We start from the raw sequence: 13,680 nt of genomic DNA on the forward strand, positions 1-13,680 counted from the left end.
AAAGTAAGATATCTGACTTTGTTTTTCAAAATAACTCATTTTCTGTGTTATGTACATTGGTGTTTTACCTGATTGTATGTCTGTAAGAGTGTCAGATTTCCTGGAACTGAACTGTTGTGAGCCACCATGTGGTTGCCGGGAATTGAATCCAGGTCCTCTGGAAGAGCAGCCAGTGCTCTTAACCACCAAGCCACCTCTCCAGTCCCTGCCTTTAAGTTTCAAGTAAAAGGCTTACTTAGTTTAGTAATTTATTCTTTTGAGATTGTTTATCCCTAAGCTGTGTTTGGTGTTTCAAAGCTAACCCATAAAACCAGTTTAGCATCCTCACAGTACTACCCGATATCCTTAATTCTTTAATTGGCAGGTGCAGGGAAGGGGAGGCGGCCTGATCCAGGACGAGGATGACGCAATGCTGAAGAGCGAGCTGGAGGAGAGAAGCAACGGGCACCATGGAAAAACCCAAAACAAAGCAAGGTCAGATTTCCATCTTGCTTTGGAGCTTGGGATTAAGTCAGGCACGGATCTGGATCTGTCCTACCAAATGCCATTTTTCCATCTTCATCTTGGGGACCTCAAAACAAAACAAAACAAAAAAAAAAAACAATAACAAAACAAAAAAAAAAAAAAAACAAAAAAAAAAAACACCGACTTTCTGGGATACAGAAAGCTGAGGGTATAACAGAGCTTAAGTCCTTCTCCTCAGTGATGACTTTAGGACTGCCTCAGGCCATGGTGAGCCGTCTATTCTCTAATAGACACCAGCACTTTCTAGGTTCTCCAACATCAAACAGACACTCCTTCCCCTGTTCACGAGACAGAAGCAGTCCCTTTAGTCACTCCACACTAGTCAGTGGAGAAAGCAGTCAGAGAGCAGTCAAGTGACGGACAGCTACAAAGTGTCACATTTAGGCCTAAGGTCCAGGTCTGTGTTCCTCAGTCTTGCTTTTTGCCATTTGTCTGGGCATAATATAAAATGGGCTAAATTATCCTTACTCAAACTTTTATGAAAAGTTTTGGTAACCTCAAACCATAGGGATTTATAGAGACAGCCTCTACCAAGTCCAGGTTCTGGGCCGAGGTTGTATTTTAGTTATGAAGTTAACACACGGAAGCTGGTTCTTTAAGGGAGGTTTTCTATACCAGTGTGTCTGAAGAGAACTACGTGCACAACCGTGCAGCCAAAGGTTTGCAGCGAGGGGTTTCATGAGGGCAGCTTGCTTCGAGCCATGTGACCGCTGCACAATGTGATGCCACAGGAGTAGCAGCAAAATGGTTGTGCTAATGCCTGGCATCAGTGGCCTCCTCTTCACAGCTAACTCATGTGGTTCTGAAAGAGACTTCCTAAGCCAACCCGCTTTCTCCCTAAGCTGTGAATGAGTTTTACAGCCTGCTCCATCCACCTCACGTTTCCCCGTGTCTCTAGCGATGACATTCTTTCTGCCTATAATCTTCCAGAAACTTTCCATTGGCAATTCCTTCCTATCAGCCCCTCCTTCGTGGCTGAACAAGAGTCCCCCATCTGATGGTGGCCATGAGTTGAGGGGAGAGGACAGGGGTTTGTCAATGATCAGAGAGAGGAAGGAGATGTAGGGACGGTTTATGTTTCTTCCTGAGATCAGTACGTGACAGCTTGGCACCAGCCTGGCTGGCTTCCCTTTCCTGTTGCTGTGATAAAGTACAACCTGAGGGAAATGGGTCTCATTTGCTGGTAAGTCCAGATGACAGTCCCGCATGTCAGGGAGGTTGCAGCAGTAGGTGCCTGAGAGAATGGAACTTACAGCCACAAAGAGTGGCTTGTCCTCTCCAGTTTCTGAAAAGCAGGTTTGGATTGGTTTTTAACATACCTGCATATATGTAGGTGCACCACATGTATGCTTAGTGCCTGCAGAAGTCAGAAGAGGATGCCGTATCCCCCAGATCTTGAGTTACAAGTAATGGGTACCAAACTCAGGTCCTCTACAAAAGCAGTAAGAGTTCTTAATTGCTGAGCTATCTATCCAGCTCCTCCCCTCCTCCCTTTAAACAGTCCAGGATGCTTAGTGAATGGCTCTGCCCCAAATTAACACTCATCTTTCTGAAAGAATTAACCAAGACAATCCCTCAGGGACATTCTGAGACTAACCCTCACCTAGACAGTCACTCACAAGTGTACCCAGAGGGTTGCCTCCTAGGTGAAAAATTGACAATTCATTCCAACCATAACCCTGGCAAAGAACAGTTATGTCTGCTCAGGTAAACTTTAGTCAGGCTTAAGAATAGTAGAGAGGTCCCCCCAGGGCATCCCCTCTAGCGGCTAATTATGGTCTTATCACTGAGTTTGGTAGAGAAACTTCTCTTGTGGTAGGAGCAGGTTTTCTGCTATGGTAACTTTGTCCTGTAGGTAGAGTTTGGCCCGTGGGGGACAAATGGGAGCATCACTAGCACCAGCTTATGTTTTTGTTCTGAAATCAGCTGGTTCTTGTCAATCAGGCACAGTTACAGGATCCTGTGCATTACCTGATTTCCCATATGTGTCCAGTGAGAGGCCAGGCCGAGCAAGTCGTATCGATTGAACAAAGCTCTTTCTCCTTGCAGGCGAGAATGAACACATGCCGGTGAATAGCCCTTCCACACAGATTTACCAGGTAAAGACAAACGCATTGTTGTGAGTCCTGTTGTGAACAGTGGTGGCTGTTCGTCACACACAGCAGTGCTTAGCAGTTATGTGCTTCCGAGTTTCTCCTGGCTTTACCGGGGGACAGGCAGGACAGAGGCCACTCCTTTTGTACCTTTGAGAGAAATGGTTGGCAGAGTAAAGTTATTCTGTCTGTAAAATCAGGGCACCTATACCCCAACTGGGCTCTGTTTTTCTTGCCTATGACACTGTCACTGTGGTCATACCAGGCAACAGCATTACCATTAGAGAGCTCGCAGGAAGAGCTACCCTTTCTCAGGCGCACACCATAACCCCTTACACTGGGGACCCTGAAACGCCAGTTTTACACATTCAAGGCTCGTTTAGATTACACAGGGAGATTTTGTATAAGAACATTTTTAAAATATGACGTTTATTTCTTTGATTCTTTGTCTGAAACTGGGGGCTTTCTTTGTAGCTCTTGCTGTCCTTGAACATTAGCATTACAAATGGTAACAACAAAAAAAATTAAGTTCATTTTAAACAATGGCATAATTAGATTTTTTTTTTTTTTTTTTTTTTTTTACAAAGCCCAAGTTTTGCAAAGTGTTCTTGCCACAAGAGTTCTGGTGGGTTGTTCCAACTGTGCAAATAGAATTTATTTGGATTCTATCTTCCATCCAGAAATTGAATTCAAGTTCAGTCCTAAACAAACAAACAAACAAACAAACAAACAAACAAAACCACCAACAACAAAAAGTTCAGTCCTTAGTAATTACAGATGTTTGCTCTCCAGTATGTTATCTTGTAAAGACAGTTTGAGCTTTGCTGTCTCTCTAGACTTAATACGATCATCTGGAATCTGCATGAGAAAAAACTGACAGCTTATCAGGTCTTGGGGGAAAGGCTCTTAATTTTTCTAAACATCTATTTATTTTTATTTACTTACTAGTGTAAGTAAATAAATTCACACTCTCAGTGTGTGAATGTATATGTGCATATGTATATGTCTGTGTGTGTCTCTGTGTATGTTTATCTGTGTGTACGGGTGCATATCTGTGTGCATGTGTGCATATATGAGTATGTATGTGTATATGTGTGAACATATGTGTGTATATGTGTATGCATGGTGGTCAGTTCTCTTTTCCCATATGGGTGTGTGCGATGGCGCCCAGGTTGTCGGGTTTGAGAGGCAGGCACCCCCACTTATTGAGCAATCCCCCAGACTCCTAGGCTGGGTTCTTAAGCTGTTTCAAGCAGGAATCCAGGAGTGCAGGGGAGCAGAGAGCTCACAGGAAATATTATTTAGATGAGTTGAATTTAAATGTTGCTACAGTGGATATAACAAGCATCCTGCATGAGCTTGTTGATGCTGTGGGCCCAACCAGAGCAAGCTACCAACAGGAGCATAAAGCAGTGTTAACTATGTTGCTCTTAGATCAACAGAAACAGCAAATCTCGTTCATATTTGGTGAATGGCTATTGTGTGCAAAGCCTGTTGCTTAGGCCAGTTGGAAATTAAACAGATGTAACAGACTTTCTCATTTTTTTTTGAATGTCCACAACTTTTGAAAACACATTGATGAATAGTTCAGATGAGGTGGTTTTTGAAAAGGCTACAGTGAAGGCATTGGTATAATTCAGTAGGGAAAAGATGGAGTACTGTTGGCTAAAAGATTTGAGTAGAGTACGCGAAGACAACCCAATCACTGGACTATAAGGAAGATTACTTCATATCGGGTGTCACCTCGAACAGAGCCTGGGGGCGGGGGTAGGTCTCAGTGCTCCTGTGATGCCTCTGGGGTCCAAGGCCTCTAAATGTTTTCTGTGCTCACCTCTGTTCTCCTCTGACCTGCCTATGGCCTTCGCATGGGTGTGCATGCCTCTCGAAAGTCAAGTATGATATGGAATCTGTTATAGATATGTGGGTCACTCCCTTGACATTGACTAAATTTAGCTGTGGGTGAGGGGCGTGTCCTTGTTCTCTCCCTGTGCCACATATTCCAGTGTATGGGTTCATACTGGAGGGTAGGAACTGGCAGGGGGTTGGTTTATATTGATGACCCCATCTTTGTTTTAAGAGAGAGAACCAACCTCACAGTGACTCCCACATATGTGCATTCACCCCCCAGAATCATGTGTTCATGCTACAGCATTAGTGACCAACAGGACTGGAAAGGAAAGTTGGCCCGTGGCTTTGTTCCCCAGCTCCGCGCTCCGGGTGCTCCCTAGGCTTCGCTTATTCTCTGCAGAACCATCGCTTTGGTCCCTCTTATTTCTCCCTACTCCCAGTCCTAGAAGCCATTCATCAACACAACAGAAGCCAAACATCTGTATCTGACAGATGTGGTATAGGACGCTAAGCTGCAGCGGAGAGCAGCAAAGCAGGTTGGAGTCGTTTGGGTGGTTTTGGAAATGTCTAGGAACTTGCGTATGTAGAAACACACATGTGGATTGTCAAGGAGCCTGGACTTTACCTTTAGCGCCTTACTGGGTAGATAGTTAAAAATATCTCTATTTTAAAATGATATTTATATGTGGAAGTCTGTATGTGGATTTGTGTGCACGAGTGCTGTGCCCATGCAGGCCAGAAGAGGGCTTCAGATCTGGAGCTGGAATTACAGTTAGCTGTGAGCCGTCTGGTGTGGGTGCTGGCAGCCAAACTTTGCGCTCTGTGAGAGCAGCAAGTGCTTTGAACTACTGAGTCATCTCTCCAGACATGATATTGTAAATACAGAACAAGCCTTCTGAGCACTTCTGTTTGGGAGAGAGATGTGGACCTAAGAGTTCTACGTCTAATCAGATTACAAAACCAAGACAACAAGTTTACCTTACTATCATCTTCATTAGTCTCTGTTAAAGTGCCTCTTGTACTTGCCCTATAAATAAACCAGAGCTTTAGGGGTGTCCCATTTTCTCCACATGCCTGTTAGCATTTAACTCTTTGATTTACCACTCGAAGAAGAAATGATTTACAAATTTGGAGCGCTTCTGTACCAAGCCTGTGTATGGGGGGGGGGGGTCTTTACTTAACTTTTTCTTATTCCATCCCCAAGACAGCCCCGGGAAGTAGTTGTCATCATTATAATTACTCTACCCAGAGGTTAAGATTCTTCATCCTTGCTTGAGAAAGCTGGGGATGTGTACCCTATGACGCTCCTCTTTTGGCAGCCAGTACTCACCACATGTCCTTGCTCCTGCTGAAGATAGACGGCTCATGTCACCACCAACACATGTATTACAGCTCATTGTGAAAAACGTCATTACTTCCTTTTCTGTCAAAACATAAAAAACAAAATCCTTTTTTCTTCTCAAAGAAATTCCTACTAATATTTATTTATTGCTCCCATTTTTAAAAACAATGTTTATTTTATTATTTTGATTTTTTTATGTATGTATATTTGTGTGATTGTATGTTCACATGTGTGTGCAACTGCCCATGAGGGTCAGAAGGTGTTGGCTCCCCTGGAGCTGGCGTTACAGTTGGTTGTGGGCCGCTGGCAGGGTTGTTGGGAACTGAACGGGAATCCTCTAGAAGAGCACTGCTTTTATTTTTCACTTCTTCAGGGGTTAAGTACAGAGTTTCTTTATCTTCTGATGATAATCAGAGACGGTGGCACCATATCTCTCAAGGAATGGAGGTGCTGGATCAGAACTGTCTTCACATACATGCTTTATTTTTCTAGTAAGCAACTTTCCCCACTCCTCCCCCAACCCCCTCTCACAGCCCTGGCTGTGTGAGACTAGACCAAGCTGGTCTTCAAATCAGAGATTCTCCTACCGTTACCTCCTAAGTTGGGATTAATGGTATGGTCATCGCCACCCAGTTTCAGCCCCATTCTTGTGTCAAGGGCTCATTAGTAATGGCAGCATGCATGTGGACCTGAGCCAACTGCTTGTTTTGTTGTTGTTCGTCAAGCTTCAGTGCACGCTGCATAGGTGACCTTCCTTTGCCCTGAACGAATAGGGGCAGCGTCACCTAAAAGATTCCAGACTTGGGTAAACAAAGCCTATGAGAGTTTTCAAGAGTTTGTTTTCTCAAAGAGAGGAAGAGGTCAAGGGGTCACATAAAACCTTACAGCAAGCCAGGTTCACTCTTCCCGAATTGTTCAGCTGCAGGCGCTGGCCTCGGAACTGAAAACTGGCTTCACAGAAGCAATGCAGGAGCTGACGAGGATCCAACATGGAGAATACGCTTTGGAAGAGAAGGTCAAGAGCTGCAGGTGTTCCATGGAAGAGAAAGTCACCGAGATGAAGAATTCATTAAACTACTTCAAGGTGGGAGCCTCTTTTATTTCCCAGCAAAAGAGTATGTCGGTCCCAGTACCGGAAGCAGGAAATTTGCCTTTTCTTGTAGCAGCCGAGGATAAGAACGTCCCCTCTGAGTCATTTGATCCTCATCATGGAACAATAGCTACCCTGTATGGTTTGCAGTTTCTGAGCTCTGTGTTGAAATTAGAGACCACAGTGAAAGCATACTTCGCCTCTCAGCTTCCCATTCACTTAAAAGTATGCAAAAGGCTTAGAGGAGACGGACTTTCTACCCCATGTATCAGTTAAAAATGTAGCAATTATTGCATTGTAGGAGGAGCTGAGCAATGCAATGTCCATGATTCAGGCCATCACCTCCAAACAAGAAGAAATGCAGCAGAAGATCGAACAGCTTCAGCAGGAGAAGAGAAGAGAATCTCGAAAGGTTAAAGCCAAGTGAGTATCTTAAAACTATTCATTCGGGGCAAACCCATAAGCAATGACTTCCACAGAAGCCCCGAGGAAACGTCCAGCTATTGCACATAAGGAATAGGCTGCTGAGCAGAACAGACCGGCTTGGACTGGAAGGGATGAAGCCATGTATTCCTGGTTAATACTGGGGCTGGAGAATAGCCAAGAATACTGGCTGCTCTTGCAGAGTTCAGTTCCCGGAACCACACGAGGTGGTTCACTCCAACTCCAAGGGATCCAACACTCTTTTCTGGTCTCTATAGGCAAATGGGTGGGCACACACACACACACACACACACACACACACACACACACACACCCCATCACCACCACCACCAACAATAACAAATCAAAATAAAAAACCCAGAACACTCACCACAAATCCATAAAAGCAACAGAGCTTGGATCTTTAGAACCCACAGACATGTCACAATGTAAGCTGGCTAGTGAACTAGTCATATTGGTGAGCTTTGGGCTTGCTTGAAAGACTCGCCTTAATGGAACAAGGCAAAAGAGTAATGGAGGATAATTTACAACCTCGATTGCAGGCCTCCACATGTATGAACACATATCTACGTATACGTGTCCACATGCATGCAAACATACGAACATATGCAAATGGAAAAAATGGTTAGTATAAAAATAGATGGTAGCAAATTGTGGGAAAATATACTGAACACAATATGACGTGAAACTAAAATGACATGCAACATGTTTTAGATGTAAAGATGTGTAAATTGATAACTAGAAAGAGTGATAGTTGTTTTAAGACTGTGAGACACCAGGGATTTTCCTTTGTTTAAAAACTTTCCACAGTTTCTCCAGCATTGCTGTTATATTACTTGGGTAGCTTTAAAAACCAGTGTCTCAATCAGGTAGAAACAAGTCAATTCTCACCAGTAAATAGTTGTAGTCTTCGTTGGTGTGATATGGGAATCATGGCTGTTTGAACCTGGAAAACAGGTTAAGGTTATGTTTTTCAGGTGAAATGCTACAGTTTCCTGGTACTTTGCAATGGACTTGTTAAGGGAATGTAGATCATCCCAAGCAAATACTCAACACTGCAAACTTTAAAGACCCTGATAAGAACCAGGCACCTTGAACCGTAACAGTCCACAGACGCAGGAGGCTCTATGTGGCAGGGTCTGTACTGCAAGTCCCAGGCCAGCCAGGGCTACACAGTGAGACCCAGTGTTACAAATGAAATCAAAACAGAATCATATATCCTGGTGACAGGGAAGCCTGTAATAGAAAAATAAGAATGAACATCACAATTAGAAGTGATTTATAATACTAAAAGTTGGTGAATTAAGTTGAACCATACAAACTGTTCAACTTTAACCATTTATAATTTATAAAAAAAATAGTAATGTATATAGTTCAACCTGTATGTGCCTTGGCTGCACATGAAAAAAAAAAAAAACAAAGGAAAATTTATATAGTTCGACCTAAAAATTCATTCTCTGGTGTTATTCTGAATGGAGCCTTTCCTAATCTATCAGATTAAGAACCAAAGTTCTTTCTCTTGTCTCCTTTACTAGGAAAGCGCAAAAGGAAGAACATGGTGCACAGGCGGGGCCTACGTCTGCGCCTGCATCCGCGCCTACGCAGGGAAGTCCCTTCCGCTCCATCAATGTCCCCGAGTCCGGTCTGCCCATTGAAGACTTCACCAACATGTTGCCTTCTCAGACCTATGAAAAGGGTACAGCTCGTAACCGCGGGGATTAACCACACATCTTTCTCCCTGGTTCCAGGGCTTGAGTAAAAGTGGGAATGAACTCACATTCTCCTGCCGCATCGGAAGAAAATACAATATTGCTATATTGCTCAGAACTTTACTGGTATCTAGGCTTTAGAAGGCTCCAGATGACACCAGGGCTCCTAAAAGACTCCCCTGTTTTAATGTTTTCTCTATGTGGAAAATAATAATTTTGACACTGTTTCTAAGTGTCAATTTGATTAAAAATAATTTAATGCAATCAATATTATACCAACCATGAGAGAACTGGATTTTTTTTTAAAAAGTCACTCTAAATAATTATCTATTGGTGCTGTAATGAGGTGCCCTGTTTCTCTGAGAGCCAAGCTGGTGCTGTGTGTGAGCCGAGACAGTTGCCAACCACATTCTTAGTGCACAGATGTGGCAAGATGGAATGTTGGCTACACCAAAGGAGCTGCTGTTCAAGGACTGTGATTCTGAACCTGTGTTCCACATAAACAAGACAAGATTTGCTGCATTATTATATTCTCAAGAGTGTTCAACCAAGTACCTATGTACAGAAAAATGAATGTAGAAATTACTGTAGTCTGAATCTCTCTCCCCCCTTTCCTTCTTCCCTTCCCCTCTCTCCCTCCTTCCCTCCCCTTGCTTGTTTTAGTCTTGTATAGAAAGTCCTCAAAAGGTAGGCTAAATGATTTTTTCAATCAAGTGTAAACAACTCAATGGCAGGGTTGCTGATTTTCTATCCTCACGGCTCAGGAACAATGTGTTTTACTCATAGACAGTAAGTGTGTTATAGATAAATGTAAAATTCTAAGGCCAGTGGCCTTCACTTGGTGAATTTCTGAGCCAGACTTACTTGGCTATTGGCCATTTGCTTGCACACACGAGCACTTCTTTCAGCAGCTGTGAGCACCAGCCTGTGGACTGTGGCGTGGTCCATCTGGGAGGGGCCCCGTCGGTGAGCCTCTTTCCTTTGCTGTACAGTGCAAAGAGCAAGATGAATCAAGATGGCCATGAAGGGGAAGAGCCCAAGATGGGCTCAGGGTAGATTAGGTCAGATCAGAACTAGGCCTGGGGAAGCTGTGTGCATTCACTAGACTTAAAAACTAGATTTACAAAGCATGCCTGTGTATCTTCACACAACAGACGACAGCCCTCTTAGGCTGGAATGTGCCCACGGGATTTCTTTTTTTTTTTTATCCACTGAAAGCGACTAAGCCAGAGGATTGCAGTACCCACATTACTTATTATTGTTAGTTTGTATGGTTTTGTGTGTGTGTGTGACTTCAAGTGAGTGTGTGCCACAGCTCGGGTATGGAGGTTAGCAACTTTGAACTGTGGTTTCTCTCTTTCCATCGTGAATTTCAGATCAAAGTCAGTTTGCCAGCCTTTTGTGGTGAGCCGTTTTCCCTGCTGAGCTGTCTCACCAGCTGCATCTAAATGCCCTGTTCACTGGCAATAGGGACATAGTCATGGTTGTCTTAGCATGGTGGGAGTTTATATTAAAAGTCAGAATTAAAGGATCAAACTTTCAAAAGTGTTGGTTTATCCCTTTTTAATGACACAATGGGGTGACTCTTGTCTGTTACCTCAAATTCAGTAGCTCCAAGCAGCAAACATTCACTACCTAGGTTTCTCTGAGCCAGGAGTCTGTGCACAGCTGACCAGGGCCCCACACACTTGCAGTCTCTCCTGAGGTAGGTTGCCACTGAGGTGCTGGCCAAACATGTTATGCTATGTGAAGGCTGTACTCAGAGGACATTTTCTTCCAGAATTATGCACATGGCATGGCAGTCCCTGTGATGTGATATGGGCTTTTCCCACATGGCACCTGCTTACCCCAGGGAATGAGGTCCAATGGAATGCTGAGAACACATGCTGCAGCTTTGCATAACCTACTCTTTGGAGAAGCAGCCCATCCTTCCTGCCAGGTTCTATTCCTCAGAAGATAATCACCAAGTCCAGCTCACAGGAGCAGTCACAGGATAGGAATGTCTAGGGTAGGAAAACTGCAGAGCCATCCTGGATACCGTTGACCACAAATGGCTGACCCTCTTTCTTTTCTTTCTTTAAAAAAAGTTTTTTAAATAGTTATTTTAAACTATGTATATGTGCCTGACGTGTCTGGAAGTGCAGCAGAAACTTCATCTCTCCCTGGATCTGGGGTTGCAGGCAGTTGTAACACACCCATTGTGGGTGCTGGGAATTGAACTCGGGTCCTCTGCAAGGGTAGTGTCTACCCTTAACCTCAGAGCTGTCTCTCCTACCCCTCATTTTAAAAGATGGCCTCCTGTGTAGGTCCTTTGCTGTGAAGCTTCATTCATATACTTTATAACTGGAAAGTTTGAAATGTCATCTAAGGAAATGAGAACACCCTCTTTCAGGTTTATTCATTTCATTTTATGAGTATTAATGTTTTGCTGACACGGAGTATGTGTACCACATGTGTGTCTGGTTTATATAGGGGTCAGGAGTGGGAGTTGGGTACCCTGGAACTGGAGTTGCGGATGATTCTGCACAGTGCTCAGAACCAAACCCTTTCCTCTGCAACAGTGCTCTTAACTCCTGAGCTATCTCTTCAGCTCAGGAAATAGGATTTTATGGAATCTTTTGGCACTCGTCTAGCCTGAGAAACCTTGAAGATTTTTTTAAATGCAACTATTCTTAATACCTACTTATTCTTGTTCTGAACATCTGAGAGCTAACCCCTTCCTGTGCTGAATCAAACCTACTGGACTCTTAGTTGTTTGAATAGATGTCAATTGTGGGCATCTTTAACAGTTGAGAAATTAGCTTTGGCCCCACTATCCTGCATCAACCCCTGCTCTGTCTCTCTAATCTGTGATAAAACCATAAAATCTGCGAGTCTGTCCTTTTCTAGGGTCACGGAAGGTGCTTAATCCATGGTGGTAGATTGGATGCTGAATAAAGTTTTCCTTTTTCTGCAGCCCAAGAGTCAAGGTCTGTTCATGTAGGAGATGGAAATGTGAAGGGGATGATGGGTCCTGGTAAGTGGCTCTTCTTGGTTTAAGTTTTTATTATTGTGTGTCTGTATACGTGTGTGTGTGTGTGTGTGTGTATACATGCCCTACTGTGCATATGCTACTACTGCACAGGAATGGAGGTCAGAGGACAGTTGTGTGAAGCTGGTTCTCTCATTCCACCTTTATGGTTTCTTGGAATTGAACCCAGTTTAATAGGCTTTCTGGCAAATACTTTACCTGCTGAGCCAGTTAAACAGCACAGATATCCCCTGAGCTATACAGCCAGGCCTACGCCAAGCAGGAAAGGACTCAAACATGTTAATCACTTTCCTGACTCTGGCAAATACCTAAAGGAAAACCGCTTAAAGGAGAAGTTTATTTTAGTTCCTGGTTTCAGAGGCTTCAGTCCGAGGCCAGCTTGCTTCACTGTTGCAGATTGGAGCTGAGTAGAGCATGCTAAAGCCTATGGGATAAGGTTCTGCTTGCTTCATGCCACCCAGGAAGCAGAGCGAATAAAAGGAAGAAGTTGGGGACAAGTTACACATCACAAGGGCGTATCCCCAGTGACCAGTTTCTTCCAGATATGCCCTACCTTTCATAGTTTTATATCTCCAAGTGGAATGATTTAAAAATCCAATTCATTGTTGGATTAATCTGCCCGAGATGCAGAACCCTTGTTGACCACCCACTTCCCTAAGGCCTCAGTCTTGCTGTTTGCACCGAGAACCTTCGATCCCAGACCTTGCTGAGGACACTTCCTATTCAAACCATAAAACCGATAGAGAAATCATCTTTTTCTACCCACGTGCTGGCAGAGACTCATTTAAAGCGAGGAGCAAGGGGAGCCGGTAAATTTTATGAAGAATAAACCAACATTCTTAGTTCTTTCTCATTCCAATTGCTAATAAGCTAGCATCTGCTTAAGTCCCACAGGGCAATACTCTGCGGCACCAATGTTTCTTGCCTCACATACTTTACAGTTTAACCTAAAATTTACTTAATCGATAATTCACTAGAATTTATACATTATTTAATCTCCCCTCCATTCTCCTTCCCTTTTCTTCCAACTTAGCATCCTAGAATAAAGGGACTACATAACAATCAAAATTTCCCTGTCACCACTAAGATGTCTTTGGTGCTGCTCCCGCTCTCCTTTCTGTCCTTCTTCCTGAGTGCTGCAGGTGCCTGCCATACTGACATGGAAGCCAGCAGACATAGGGAGTCACGTGTGTTGCTTTAACCTTTGGTTGCCATGTTGGCAAAACTTGTCTAGTCTGGTCTGGTCTGGTCTGGTCTGGTCTAGTCTGGTCTGGTCTGGTCTGGTCTAGTCTAGTCTAGTCTATTGAGGCACAGTCTCTTGTAGCTTGGCTGGCCTTGAACGTTTTTATGATGCTAAGGAGGATAACATTGAACTTTTAATCTTTCATCTCCCCAATGCTGAAATTACAGGTATGTACTACCATGCTGAGACTTTTAAAGGCTTACTTATTTTGTGGAGTCTGTGTATAAAAACAAATTAGAGGATGCATAGGCCAGAAAAAGAGAGAGAGGCTCTTACAGTTTGGAACACTCTTAACCCTTAGTTGACATACTTAATCTTTTAGAGATGAGGTACTCATCTAGCAGTATATTAATTA

The 13,680-nt window shown here is 43.6% G+C and overlaps 1 protein-coding gene across 1 annotated transcript in view; it reads left to right on the forward strand.

Moving 5' to 3' along the window:
• Positions 1 to 449: 449 nt before the first annotated feature.
• The window catches only part of ARHGEF33 (Rho guanine nucleotide exchange factor 33), a gene marked incomplete at both ends in the record, with an annotated part of 47,137 nt that continues 33,906 nt past the window's right edge, over positions 450 to 13,680 (forward strand). The window contains 6 exons of the mRNA XM_080915079.1: positions 450 to 474; positions 2,575 to 2,624; positions 6,728 to 6,892; positions 7,200 to 7,321; positions 8,878 to 9,038; positions 12,008 to 12,067. Of these exons, the coding sequence (XP_080771205.1) occupies positions 450 to 474; positions 2,575 to 2,624; positions 6,728 to 6,892; positions 7,200 to 7,321; positions 8,878 to 9,038; positions 12,008 to 12,067 (583 nt within the window). The remainder of the gene's footprint in view (positions 475 to 2,574; positions 2,625 to 6,727; positions 6,893 to 7,199; positions 7,322 to 8,877; positions 9,039 to 12,007; positions 12,068 to 13,680) is intronic.

Source organism: Micromys minutus (assembly GCF_963924665.1).
Source record: "Micromys minutus genome assembly, chromosome: 3".
Taxonomy (NCBI): Eukaryota; Metazoa; Chordata; class Mammalia; order Rodentia; family Muridae; genus Micromys; species Micromys minutus.